This window comes from Oryza sativa, chromosome 6 (genome assembly GCF_034140825.1).
Source record: "Oryza sativa Japonica Group chromosome 6, ASM3414082v1".
Classification (NCBI taxonomy): domain Eukaryota; kingdom Viridiplantae; phylum Streptophyta; class Magnoliopsida; order Poales; family Poaceae; genus Oryza; species Oryza sativa.
Genome location: NC_089040.1, coordinates 14,780,553 through 14,794,789, shown reverse-complemented (window position 1 = coordinate 14,794,789; position 14,237 = coordinate 14,780,553). Strand labels below are relative to the sequence as shown.

Here is a 14,237-nt window from a genome sequence, read left to right as displayed (position 1 = left end):
ACTAAGCCAGGGCTATCCCATACTAGCACATGTAGTCGTACTGTATATATAATGAACTGACATTGAGTGAAATTCTTAAGCTAGTCTGGGCACACGCTCCCCCAATCAGTATACAACTAATCACCAGATGTATACCACATGAGGGCCAAACTTAAAAATTTAAGTTTTCCATCATTTTATTTGTCAAAAACCTTTTTTAAGGTATGAAGAATTTGCTATAAAGAATTTGCTTGGAGAAATTTCCCCTTTCCTTGGAGAAATTTTTGTAGTTATAAAGAATTTGCTATGAATTTTTTTAAGGTATACCATTTTTCAGATGACAGGAAACTTATAGATGCATTTTTCTCATTTTCTCAAAATCATTTCTCTCTCGGGTCCACCAGTCAGTTACTGGTCTTTTGCGCAAAGACCCTCTGGCTTTTGGGATATAGATCCCTCAGTCCTTAAGCACTTGTTTTAGGATTTAATGCAAAAAGATGCTTGGGTTTTAGTTTATTTACAAATTAGTAATGGTCCCACATGTAATTGTCTGTTTGCGTTGCTAATACACCCCAGAAAGTTTTAAACTCATGCAAATCTACCCCTCTGTTCTCAACAGAACAGGGCAACTGCTTGGGACCTCTTTCAAAGAGTGCTTTTTTTCCCCTGCCCTGTGCACTAACAGAAGGGTATACACTTGTAATGTTTGGATACCTGGCTGAAATTATAAGTTAAAAAAATTAAAACCCCTTGGACCCTGGCCGTTTTGGGAGGATGATTAGCAGTAATCCAGGCGGAAATTGGATTATCCTGTGCAAGATTTATGAACAGCACTTGTTGATCCTTAGTTTGAGGAGCTAAATCAAAATGAACAAGATTACCGAGACAAGTTAATGAGATGGGGCCGTAATGGGACGTTCAAAATGAATTTATCTTTTTATTTTTATGTGTTACGCTGTAATAATTGCTGTAGCTCGTTGAAAAAAACAAATGCTAGGATATTCTATTCCATTATCTGAAAAATTTCAAGATGACATAGAGATCGGAGAAAAACAATCAAACTTAATTATACCACAAAAGATAGAAAGAGTGAGCCTGTGAGGCATGAAAACTCCATCGAATCAGTGTAGTGACGATGCATATGGATATGGACAAGTGAAACCGTCGAACAATACTTGGTGTTTGGCGGTGGATCTATCGCTTCCTGTTGCTGGGCCTGAAGCCCGACTTTTTTTTTAATTTTATTTATAAAAGGTCTGTAGATTTGGACCGAGTGGGCCTTCGCTACTACTGGGATATGGACCAGCTGGGCTGTTGTTGGGTCTTGGAAACCTAGCTAGTTGATGAGTAGTACGTACAGTGTATAAAAGGAAGCAGCGTCGCCATCGCGGGTGAAGGCGAGAGAAATACTCCTAGTATCCAAATCCAAAGGGGTTCGCATTACGCATTGTGTTTGCGGGTGATGGAGGGGTTGTCGTTGGAGGAGAAGCCAATTGCAAAGGGGAAGGTGGCCGTGGAGTAGGAGGCGGATGAAGACCAAGACGACGACGATGGTTATTCGGTCTCGCTCGTCGGTCTAGGTGAGCGCCCCCCGTCAACCCTCACCCCGCCCGGCGACGGCGAATGAGATTTGCGATTAGGGTTAAGTTTGCCCTATTTGTATTTTAGCTTCTGTACGTACGTTCCACAAACTGTACATTTGAATTTTTGTTGTTTTAATTTGCTGCCTGATGGATGGATCGATCGAATTTAATTAGGTGCCCAGCTGGGGAATGGTGGAGTGATCTTGGTACTGTTTGAGACGCCCACTGGATTTGCACTTTTCAGCTATGACGGCATCAAACTCCTCCGCCCACATGCCCTCATGTTATTAATTCGCTAGCTACTTGTGTTGAATTTGAATATGAGTATGACCTAACTTTCCTACATTCTCGATCTATGCTGTGCAGGATGTATGGGGAGAATTTGTCATGGAATTTATGCTTCAATACGTTAGTTCGATCAATTCCTTCCCCCTAGCTAGCTACTTTCTCTCTTTCTTATTATGATTTGACTCTTCTGATGATGATTGTTATTTCTTTATTATATACTAGCTAGCCTATTTAAGTCTTGCATTTGCGCGATTTCAACCTTCATCTATGTTAGATCGATGTACATGTTACTGTGTTGTTTATAGTAAATATTTATACAAGTATATTTTTGCACAAAACTCATGATACTAATTACAATAGTAAAGAGTGATTGTTCTTCCTCCCCAAGAGTTTTTATACAAAGAATTTGTAAGATCAAAAAAAATTTTAGTCGAGGGACAGTCCACTTCCCATTAGCTTAGCACATCGATCAGCTTATACTGAGCTGCACTGCAATTATTGACGACTTGAACAGGCTACAACTTAATTACTCCCCTTGCAGTCAAGATTAAGGCATGACAATTGATTGACTGTACGTTTCCTCTTCCCTTAACATGCTAGCTTGTTGCTGTTCGTTTTTATAGCATCCTGTTTGGCTGAAAGAGTTTCAAGCTTTCGAGGACAAGGCCAGCGCCCTTAGCCTTGATACTGGTGTTAGCGAACAGCTTGCAGGCATGATCCGGAGGTTTATCTGTCCTGGGCAGACACTAGCAGTTGGAAAGCAAGAATATGTAACTATCATTCAAAGTAACTTGGTTAGTGTTGTGTTTCCTTGTCTGCTTAATTACATATGTGAACAATTCTTGCAACTGATTTTTTTCCCTGTGATTATTTCAGGGAATAAAGTGCCTATGGAATGCTGAAGTGATGGAGTTGATGTGGGGCCTGAATAATCTAAAGGAACATTTAGTACCTGATGGAAAATCAGAGCTGAGTAAAGAGGATTGCCTCCCGATGTGTGAAGGGATGAAATTTACCCTGAATAAGTATGGCTTCGGTGATCTCAAACCAGAGATGGTGAGTGAGCGAGCTCATTACCTAGCTTGTTTCCCAACATAACATGCTTTTCTGCTTTCTTGATAACTCCCTGCACTTGGGAGCTAGCCCTTAAATTTTTACTACTTATTTGGACACTTTTTACAGAATTTTGCCGTTAATTAATTTGCTCTTTTTTGAATTAGTGATCGATATATGTGTGTAGCAATATAATTGATGTTCCTTGCATCGATAATCCAGGTTACTAGAAGTATCATTGAGGCGACGGGCCTCTTGTACGAGACTGACTATCATGTGAGGAAACATGGTGAGAGCATGCGCTATGCTGGTAAGCACCTGAAGGAGACATCTGGCATCAACGCTGAGGATTGGGACCTGCTGAAACTTGCAACTGCTATCATGATGTTATGTTACCCTAATGGTGAATACAAGTTGGTTGGGAACCTTCCCGAGGTAAAATCATAATAATATTTATTTATAGTTTGCAAATATAGGTTTACTTAAAAGCCGTGGGAACGCTGGAAGATTAGGAGCGCCACGTCATCGATTTTTGCAAAAAAAACCATTGCACTTTCGGTTAATTACGGGACTGTTCCTGCTAACGTCCTCCGTCCGATCTCACGATAGGCTGATCTGACCGTCCACGTGTCCCATGCTGCCGGCCCTTCCACACCCGTGGCATCGTCGGATCCGGAATAGACGGTGCGGATTTTGCTACCCCGCACCAAACCCTAGCCGTCTCGCCCACCCACGCGCGGCTTGCGCAATCGCGTGCGCCCATGCCCTCCCCCTCTCCTCGCACACGTCGCCGCCGCCGTAATCGCATCTGCCCATGGCGACCCCGGTCTCCTCCGCGATGGAACTTCCCACTCGGAGGAGAGGGGTGCAAGCCGCTGCCGCCTCTTCTCCTCTTTTATCTCTGCCTCGCCACCGCCTCCCCGCTTCTTCCCTCACGTGTGCTGCCGCCGTAATCTCGCCCTCCTAACCGTCAACGGAGCGCTTCCGCCACTGCCGCTCTTTCCAATCAAGCCACCGCATCTGCAATCGAAGATCCATCCGCCTGGAGAAGAAGAACATGAGCCGCCACCATCCTCATCTGCCCGTGAGGACGGTTGCATCTTGGTGAGGACGGGGGCAAGGCACTGGCACGCGAATCCCCCAACGACGCCCTCCACCTTTTTTTTTCCTCTGTGGCAGTGCGCTCCCTCCCCCTCGCATCAAACATTTTCTTTTTCTGCAGCAAAGTACTCCCTCCGTCCAAAAAAAAAAAAGGCAAACCCTGGGTTTCCGTGTCCAATTTTGACTGTTCGTCTTATATGAAATTTTTTTATAATTCGTATTTTTATTGTTGTTAGATGATAAAACATGATTAATATTTTATGTGTGACTTGTCTTTTTAATTTTTTTCATAATTTTTTCAAATAAGACGAACGGTCAAACGTTAGACACGGAAACCAGGGGTTGTCTTTTTTTTGGGACGGAGGGAGTATGCATGCTAGATCTCATCACATTTACATCAGGTAATTTTCCCCATGTAATTTTCTCTCTCATCTGGCTGGATTTAATTTTTTGGTTCGATCCCCGTATTTTTCTTGCAGCAGTGGAAGCAAGCTATCTAATGGCAATAGATCTGCTGGTACTCCACTACATAGGTTGCTTGGATCTTATTTCTACCAGATGCAGGTAAGATGTGCATATGTTTCTGATTTTATTAGTTGTTTTTGTTAGTTCAGGCATGTCCGTGTTCATCCGATTGTTGTCCTAATCATTTGTACATTCATTACAATCAAATAGTTGGAGTTAGCACATATATCTTAATCCACTCAGGAAACTTCTCCCAACCCTGGTGAGTTTTCCCCAAATCAACCCCTTAAATTTTGAAGTCTGTAGTTGAGTGCATATATCCATTTACATTTTGCTGGCTGGAATGCCCTCTTGATGTTTTGATATGGGGAAAAAGTTTACAGATGGAGAAGAATGAGCTACTTAGGAGCCCATACGAATGTGCTGTTCTCCAAGAGGCATGTGTGGCGCAAATGCAGCCTTCGACAGAGTGCCCACAGCAAGCTCTGTTAAACTGCTTTGCTTGGCCATCCATCCGATTGCTACCAGCCCATGTATACGATGGAGTATTTCACATGATAACAAGCTATATTATTATCTCAGTACATCTTATTTCACTCCACATGATTATTAAATGTTTAGCTTCTATATATTCAAGGTCGCTTGCCTACATCAAACCTTTGATTCAAGGTAAAACCCTTTAAGTTCTCCAAATATTGTTTATTGAGTCTAATGTGAATTATTTTCTTTACTAATTTGCCTCTGCAGCCATGTTGTCAGAGATGAGCATACCTTAGGTAGCTAAATCCTACTGTTCTCGAGAGCAATTCTTACCTGAATTAGCTCCGCAAACCAATTGTTCTTGCTGCTATAAAATTTGCTCCATGTTAGAGCTTCCTTTTGTTTTTGCAACCCAATTATTCTCGCTGCTAGAAGATTTGCTCCACGTTAGAGCAAACCAATTGTTTTTGCATGCCCAAATTACAAGTGTGAAGCAAGTTGTGTTCAGTTTTTTCTTCTTACTCATGCGGGAAAGTCTAGATGTGCTTCTTCGTTCTCTGCTCGGTAGTCTATATAGATCAGTTTTACCTGTTTACACATGAGTACTTGCAGTATTAAGTTGAATCGTTCACATGGACTCCCCATGTTCTCCTCTTTATATGGCGCACATATTCTGTCACCGGAATAACCTATTATCTAAACATACAAGTTATGTATTCAACTGTAATAGCAATTATTCAGCTTTTTACTTTTTCAGGAGGAGTTTACCGAAATTGTTCTTTGATAATATAACATGCCAGGACTATTTTGCAATTTCCACAGAGAGGATTACACATTTAGTACCATGAATCTTGATCTAGATATTATGAATAAGCCAAAAGTTCTCTAGACCTCATGGGTCATGGCCTCCTAGGTCGTGCTTTCTATAAATTAAAACTTATACGTAAGTTTACAAACCATTAAGAAATTGTTATTCTCAAATTATGACGGGATTGTCATATTGTTCAGTTCATGAACTGTATAATACATCTTATTGCATAGAAAGTCTAACTTTAATCTTTACATCCAACTCTAGGAGATAAATTTATCATGTTTGTGAAAATATGTTAAGGTCCAGCAATATATCTAATTCATCATTAGTAAAACTTAAAACATATTATCTAATTAAGAGTTATTGGATTAGGTTTTTCTTGGGTTGCATTGCAAGACCTATTAGCTGAGGAATAGTTTCATTTTCAGTATTGGATCATCAATAGTTTGGTAATATTTGATTAGTAGAATGTGGTTTTTTGCTGCCCCTTGAATGCTACTAGAATAATTAGTACACTTTTATTCAACTCATTCTTTGTGGTTTACATGAGAACTTTTTAGTTAACTCATTTTGCTTTATACTAATATAGATCCTATCAAATCTTTATTATGACATCTCATGTGGTCATTTTGAACTTCTATTACGGACATTATCTTCGTTGACCAATTTTCATGGATTGCTTCCTTATGTTGTAGGTGGTGTTCAAAATCAGCAGATGGTTCATCTCTACTACTTGCAGTCTGATTCTACAGTATTTCCCTAACCATAGCTACCAATAATTTTTATGAAAAAAATCCCATTTCAAGTATACCTCAAATCTCAAATTGCATATGACCAGTGTTAATGATTTGTTATATTGACTCTTAAGTCGATTTTGACACATCTTGAATTTAATTAATCCAAACAAATAGATTTATCTTTACATTTATGCTTTGTCAGGAATTGGTGGGCATCTGGACTCCAGATATTACACTGATATCTCCGTGTTCTTCCGCGAAGCAAGAGAAATCTGCAGTATATCTGAATTGTTAAGCTATGCAAAATTATTTATATGTACATGAAAGATGCAATTTTCAATTTATTTAGTTTTTATATAACGTGGTCAGTTTATAGCACAGTTCTTAGATTGATGCATTATCTTTTAGGTTGCAGTAACATATAAAGGCCTGCTTGGCCATGAATCATGTATGCATTTTGTACATTTGCAGTGAGATTTTGACTATGCACTGCTCTTTACACATAAAAGTGCAAGAGAATACTTATTATGCATTGTTATAGTTAATACAATCATCATCGCACGCAGCGTAGCGCGTGTTTCTTTCTAGTATTTATTTTGCCAGCTGCTTGTTGCTGGGTATGAAATTAATTTGTCATTCAATTGAATTAATGTGCCAAAGTGTACATGGATCAGCTTTTTGGAGATGATTATTCAAAGTTGGTGGATGATGCGCCTAAATATAAAGGTATATTCCGGAAGTTGTCTTGCTTGAGGGCTTATGCAGAAATGGTGAAGTCCCGTAGAATTAGGTCTAAGGCGGCTCGTCGTTTGGACTCTTTAGTCACGGCAGCTGAACGCATATACGACGAGGCTCAACAAGCGCAGCCAGGAGTGATCAAACAAGAGTAATACTCCACTGTTCTTACTATGCTCCCAAATTAAGCGTCCCAGCAGCTGGGCTGCACCTGCGTGCCCTGGTGTTTGATGCAGACATTAAGAGTGTTTGGTAATTGGTATGTCACCTTACTAGTGATTTGATCACTCTAGTACTCTTGTGTACTCTCAATGACTGCATTTCAGACTGAGCTAGATGAATCATCAGACTATATATCGTGCATGGCTCTGTCCCTGTGGTTTACCCTGTTCTTCCTTTATATATATGAATTGGACAAGAGTGTTTGGTTGGTATTTTTACTATGGCACCTTATCCTTACTAGTGATTCCATCACTGTATGTACTCTTAATGAGTGCATCGATCAATTTCAGAGTGAGATGAATCAATGAGACTAGCATGCATGCATGGCTCTCTCCTTGTGATTTACTACTGCAGTCTTCATAATTGAATTGTCTGAACTTTGCCATTCCTACAAAGTAGGAGAGTACTGATCGATCTCCTCGCCCCTTTTCATTGTCCTGCATTAATATTAGGTACGTAGTTCAAATGCTCAATGGTTCAACATATTCAGAATTAATTTCTCTGTAGGGTTGTTTCTTTCCCTTGCCACTACAACATATTCAGACATTAGACGGAAAGTCATGCAACAAATTCTGTTTTTATAGTCGAGCCACTAGTAAGCCTCCCTAGCTTAATGTGCCTCGGTTTTCTTGGAATGCATTTTTTTTGAAAAGAGGTCTTGGAATGTATTTTAACTTGTTGCATAGATAGTCCATCAGCGTGGTATAAGAGCAAGTTTAATAGTATAGCCCACTACGAGCTCCAATTCATATATAGCCAATCTAATAGCCAATTCATACAATAGTTGCTTACTATACCATTAATATATGGTCCCATATATCATACACACATTGTATTTTGGAGTCTGTACTGCGGCTGGCTACAGATCTGTAGTCCACTACTCTTCTCTCTCATCTTTTATCTCATTTAAATATATTTATAGCTGGCTAATAGTCTGCTATTGTACTTGCTCTAAGTAACGACATCCGGTTCAACACCATCTCTGCACATCTTTTTTGAAAATCTCAATAGCCTCTTTGGGCTTTCCTGAAGAGCTAGCAATATCCATGCACAAGACTAGTATACGTGATGCAATCAGGCATATCCGCATATGTAACACCGTTCTTAAGCATCCTGGCAAGGATCTCAGCGGCCTTGTCCATTGCTCGAGCCTTGGATAGGGCAGAGGTAATCGAGTTGTAAGTTGTGACAACCCACGCCGTCATTACCAAAATGACGTCACTAGTCCATGGATTATTATTCGCCATAGCCGCACTCTAGCGAATAATGATCCACATCAGAGATAGCAACAGAATAATAGCTAGAAGGTTCAGATAACATTACAATACCATGTCACGCAGGGCTAAAGTCTGAAACAGGGCCTTACACGTTCACCCATTAATAATACAAGTTTCAAGCAGGAGCTAGCAATACTTTGGTCACTAGGTGCTCCAATATTCCAGGTTCACTAACAAAGCTACTAGACCACTCCCCTGCATACATCTACTCATCCCATCCTCCATAATACATGTCATAGTCATAAACAACATCCCCTTGATTTTCAGCACACCAAGGGGCATAGTACTGATCCTCCAACCCACCACTTAACTCACTGGCTTGCCCAGAAATGTTTGCATCTAAACAAAGAGGGTTAATAGCAAGGGTGAGTACAAGTACTCAGCAAGCAATATTAATAGCAAGGATATATGACATGCAATTTCATAAATCATATCAAGTCATCAATTCTCAATTATAATTCCTTTTTAAAAATGATTCTTGTAAGAGAAGTCCATATTTAATTTATAAGAAAAACTACTAATCACTTGTATAGTGAGAAAGAACCGCAATAGGCTCCCGTAGCCTCTAATCCAAGAGATAGGCGTGAATCACGATTTAGTTGAGCACTGCGCAGGCTTGTATCACTGTACCCATATTCACTCTATATATTACAAGTCGCGTATTTGTAATATTTAGAGTACAACACACTTCTCTTATTTCAGCACATTACACTCCGCTCCACCACATGTTACTATCTTGATGGGGTTTATATCATCTCCCATCCGAGTACTAACGTTCTATGGGGTTTATATCATCTCCCATCTTACCACTATCTATCATTACGCACCATGCGGAGTGTAACAACTTGATAAGATACAAAGCGTTGCTCGCCTTGCGACAAGGATATGGTTGACACGATTTTTATATGGCACACGTATACAAGTGAGAGTGATTTTTAGTCCTTATATTATAGTCATATGTAAAGGGTCCCGCTTCCAGTCAATCTCCATCCATGGGCACCCCCTACCCTTCTAGTAACTTAGTAAGTATTGGAAGGTCAGTTGCTCCAACTGTCCCCTCCCAGCATCTATCATTCTCCCTATATATATTCCGGCTTATATTTTGTTAAATCCATTTTATGCAAGGCGACAGTATCATGAAGAAAAATAAGGTACGCAAAATAATTCAAATCATCATGATCAAAGGTTCGCTTGCCTGAATCCTCGTAGTTCAAATCGAAACTAGCTGGCACTCCCCACTAACCCGACTCCGCCCCTAGTTCCCTTCCTGCATTCTGTCAAACGCGTCAAGATTTAATTAAACTATACGAATATAAATACAATAATTTACAATTACAAATGTGCTTACAAATTTGTAACCTTTTTATTATACCAAAACTCCAATTGCGATGTGCTAGATAATTTATCTAAAGTATACTTGGACTGCAGATTATTGGGTCCCTATGCTCAAGTTGGTGTTCTGTGTAGCCTACTAATGTGTATCTAGCAATTAGTCCACCTTTCCTTTTCTCCTCTGTTCTCACCTGTACTGTACAGACCTCTCCCCTTCTCTCCCCTTTTATGACTCGTACAGGTAAAAGCATCAGCTAGCTAATCCCCTTCTTCCTTCCTGCATTTGCTGCTAGCAGTGGCTATCTTCTCCCTCAAATCCCCACTCTAGTACTGTTGCTGCTGCCACCATGTTGCTCTCGGCGCCCTCAATGCCCAGGCTACCAACAAGACCTGCCCTCCTAATCCTCCTCCTTGAGCTCTCCAACCCACAGCTCAAAGAAGTGGACTCCCATGGCTAGAATGGAGTCACGCATGGAACTCTAAGCCCAGATGCCCTGACCAGTGCCCCATAGTGCTCGACATCACCGTGCAACCATCCCCTAGGTAAGTGCTCCTATTCTTTACTCCTCCATTTTATCTGCTGATGCTGCTGCTCCTTCTTTCCTATTAAAAACTGAACTAAGGTGCTAGGGAAAACTACACACTGGTGATAGATTGTTTTAAGTTTAATTTACTAGGGAATGTGGTTGTGGTAATATGGGGAAAATCACCTGCTCCCTTTCTGTTGGTGGGTGATGTTTTCTTGATTGATCCCCCACAAGTTTGCAGCTAATGAGCTTCACTCCTCCCCCTGCAGGTCCAGTTCTTCCCCAAACCGGCAGTCCTCCTTCCTACCGAGCTGATGGTGGTGCTCTACGTCACCATTTTCAGGTTGATTGGCTACAAATCTTGGGAATGGTTGGCAATTGAGGTGAAGGTGGAGAGGGGTTGTGTTGCTCGATGTGTTCACTGGTTGAAGGTGATTGTTGTGCCCATATCTATCTCACCTACTTCCACCTTCTCTTACTTATTACCAGGAGGTGTTAGGAATGCTGCCCATACTTCTCCCTGTTGATTTTCACTATTATTATGGGTATGTGTCACAAGCTCACTAGGTGAGAGTTTTTATTTACTCTTTGCACTGTGGTCACCTTGACCACCCTTGACTGGATAAAGAAAATATGGCTTCTTTTATGGTGGTACCAATTGTGGCCGCAAGGGTGAAAGACGAGTTAGTGGCTCATTCGTTAGTTGAATGATGATAATCAAGACTAGCTTAAAGTGTTGATCTATCCTTGATGGCATTGATACCTCTCTGAGTTAGCAGATGAAAGTTGCAGTTTATGGGTGTGACAGCTAATTTGCAGCTAGTATGAACCTCTTATATGCTTATGTATTCAGACCATCTACATTTCTAATTATTTAATCGAATGCACTTCTAGACATGTATTGAAATGCTTTGGGGTTTGCTAACCAATATATGTGGGATTCTGATTCAATGCATGGGAAACTAAGTTGAGTGCCTACATGTGCACTGCTTGGTTCCTTTTAAAACTATAATTATGTGCATAACAACAGATTTATGATTTAACTAAACTGCGGGTTGTTTCATAAGTCCCAACATCTGGTGAGTTTCCCCGAACCAGCATTTCATCTAGGGGTGAAAATGGTAATGGTAATTCCTGGCCGACCGACCGAGCCATATGGAAATAGTAGTCGACAAAAAAATAGACATGGTAAAAATATGGAAATGGAAACGGAAATGATTTTGTTGTTATACCGATCGTTTCTGTATTTACCATATTTTTGTAGAAATTTGTGTTTCTTATAATTTGGTAATTACCGTATTTCTAAATATATCGATATTTATAAGGAATGTCACTACTTGACACAGTTTAGACATTGATTGACTCTTCAATCAAATTCCTAATTTGAGCGCATGGCTAAAATGAGTTAATTTATAGTTTATATAGTATAAGCTTGAATTTATTTATACATATAACATATTTATGTAAAGTTAAATACTTCCTCAGTTTCACAATGTAAGTCATTCTAGTATTTCCCACATTCATATTGATGATAATGAATCTAGATAAATATATATGTCTAGATTCATTAATATCAATATGAATGTGGGAAATGCTAGAATAACTTATATTATGAAACGGAGGGAGTATCTGTTTTTATAGTTTAATGTTTCCGTATTTCGTTTTCGTTTCTGACTTTACCGAATCTGATATTTCCGATATCGTTTTCGGAATCCAACTTCCAATCAAAATCAGCAAGTTGGAGAAGAAACCAGAAACCGGAGGCATGCGGCAAATGTTCTGATCGAGTGTCGGATGCCTAACAGTGTGACCCTTTTTCCGACAAATTTCAATCAAAATTCAGTTAGATTTTGATTTTTCAAAATTTAAATTCTCAAAAACCCATTCGAAATGTCAGTCAGAATCGGGCTGGAAATTGAAGCCTGACATGGTAATGCTACTGCTACCAAAGGTTGCCACTATATATGCATGTGCTGGAAATGAATCTAATGAGGCTCATTTGATCCCATATATAAATATTTTTTCTATATATGAACTTGATCAAACTTAATGGAGGAAGCTACCCATCGGACGTCCGATGCCAAAAAAAAATCGAACACTCAAATGTTGCAGTTGACCAACAAGTGAAACATTAAGTTATATATGGTGAAACAGAAAAATAAGCAACTGAAACATTTAAATATTTTATGAAACATGGTAAAGATACATGTTGAAACATGTCGCTGTCACGTATGAAACAACAAGTATTAACGGATTGAAACATATGTTTTTATTTTAACAAAATATAATCATGTGATATCTTGTTGTAAAGATTTAATTAAAACGAATACAATGGTGTGATCTGATCATAGATTGGATAAATAATTTAAGAGAAAAATCATTTTGAAGCTTCCTAAAATACATGCATGTGTGCATGGATGAGGTGGAGAGAGAGTGGTAGCATGTAGTTTCAGGAATTTTATGATGCACGCTGAAGACGCATATTGAAACATATCACTATCACATATGAAACATTTAGTTTTAACGGTTTGAAACATATGTTTTTTTGACATAATATAATCATATGACATCTTGTTGTAAAGATTTAATTGCAACGAATGCAACATTGTGATCAGTTCGTAGATCGGATAAGGAATTTAGAAGAAAAAATTATTTAAAGAGAGGAGGAAAGAATGAAAAGAAACAGCTAGGCACAGGGTTCGTTCGTGGGGTAGATGAGGCGTTCGGTATAAAGTGTTTTGCAAACTTAATTAATTAATTCTTAATTAATTAATTAGAATGGTTTGAGGAAGGACAAAAACAGAAACGTGAAACATGCATGGCGCAAGCTGATCATATCACCCTCGCACTTTCTTACTCTCGGCCACTTTGGTTGCTAGCTTCAAGCTGCTATAATCAATATATATGCCCATGCATTATGTTGATATATATATGTATATATAGGGCAATCATACACATGCATTATCTTGTCATAAGTCAAATTAATATCCTAATGTTGACAATAAAACACAAGGCCTGAGAGATCTGCTTAACTTACTAAATTTGGTTGTTAACACCAAGTTTGATCAAATTGATAGAAAAACAAGATAACATTTATGGTATCAAATGTCCATCCCTGCACCTACGCGCTCAGGGCCGGTCTCTCAATTTTTTTTTCAACTTCTCTCAACTTTACTGGCCGATTGTTTGGGTTGCACAATTGCACACTTCAGTCCCTGGTTGAGCATATAGCGGCTATGCTATGCACATGTTTGGATATGCTATAGTGTAAATTGAGAGATTTAATTTCTATTAAGATTAAATTGTGCATTGCTGAATGGGTACTCACTCTTCTGTCAATGTTTTTTTTCTTTACTCTGCTTACCAAAAAAACACCACCAGAAGAAAATTCTTTCAGTTGTGTAAATCAATTTTTCCCTGATCTAATTAACCAGCTGCACAAAAATAAGTAACTAGGCGTTACCCCTGCGTGCAGCGAGGATGGGAAGTAGGGGCGAAAACGGGATGGGTATTTCCCGACCGCTCGCCCGGCCACATTATTTTGAAACAAATTCAGAGTACCAGGACTTTTCACAGATATCAGGTCCGAATACGGGTCTTTTTTGGCGGATATGAGATCAGGTTCAAGAACGTAGTATCCGACGGAT

The 14,237-nt window shown here is 39.5% G+C and overlaps 1 protein-coding gene and 3 long non-coding RNA genes across 5 annotated transcripts; 3 read left to right on the top strand and 1 right to left on the bottom strand.

Moving 5' to 3' along the window:
* Positions 1-1,733: 1,733 nt before the first annotated feature.
* On the top strand, positions 1,734-7,595 carry LOC107276550 (uncharacterized). Its single transcript, XM_066311819.1, has 6 exons — positions 1,734-1,845; positions 1,929-1,970; positions 2,474-2,644; positions 2,727-2,906; positions 3,126-3,338; positions 7,172-7,595. Exons 2-6 carry the CDS (start codon positions 1,950-1,952, stop codon positions 7,385-7,387), a joined length of 801 nt encoding a protein of 266 aa, XP_066167916.1. The 5' UTR covers positions 1,734-1,845; positions 1,929-1,949; the 3' UTR covers positions 7,388-7,595.
* On the top strand, positions 3,642-4,828 carry LOC4340990 (uncharacterized). The gene is made up of 3 exons (XR_010742133.1): positions 3,642-4,081; positions 4,484-4,568; positions 4,680-4,828. It is a non-coding gene; the product is annotated as an uncharacterized lncRNA (long non-coding RNA).
* Positions 7,596-8,751: 1,156 nt separating the features above from the next.
* On the bottom strand, positions 8,752-10,924 carry LOC136356824 (uncharacterized). 2 transcript variants are annotated; one of them, XR_010741845.1, is made up of 3 exons: positions 10,774-10,924; positions 9,927-10,005; positions 8,752-9,070 (listed from the first exon to the last, which is right to left on the bottom strand). It is a non-coding gene; the product is annotated as an uncharacterized lncRNA (long non-coding RNA). The 2 variants fall into 2 exon arrangements; XR_010741846.1 differs by having other exon boundaries at positions 9,927-9,998; positions 10,774-10,908.
* LOC112939337 (uncharacterized) lies at positions 10,343-11,497 on the top strand. The gene is made up of 2 exons (XR_003242955.2): positions 10,343-10,606; positions 10,860-11,497. It is a non-coding gene; the product is annotated as an uncharacterized lncRNA (long non-coding RNA).
* The last annotated feature ends 2,740 nt before the right edge of the window (positions 11,498-14,237 follow it).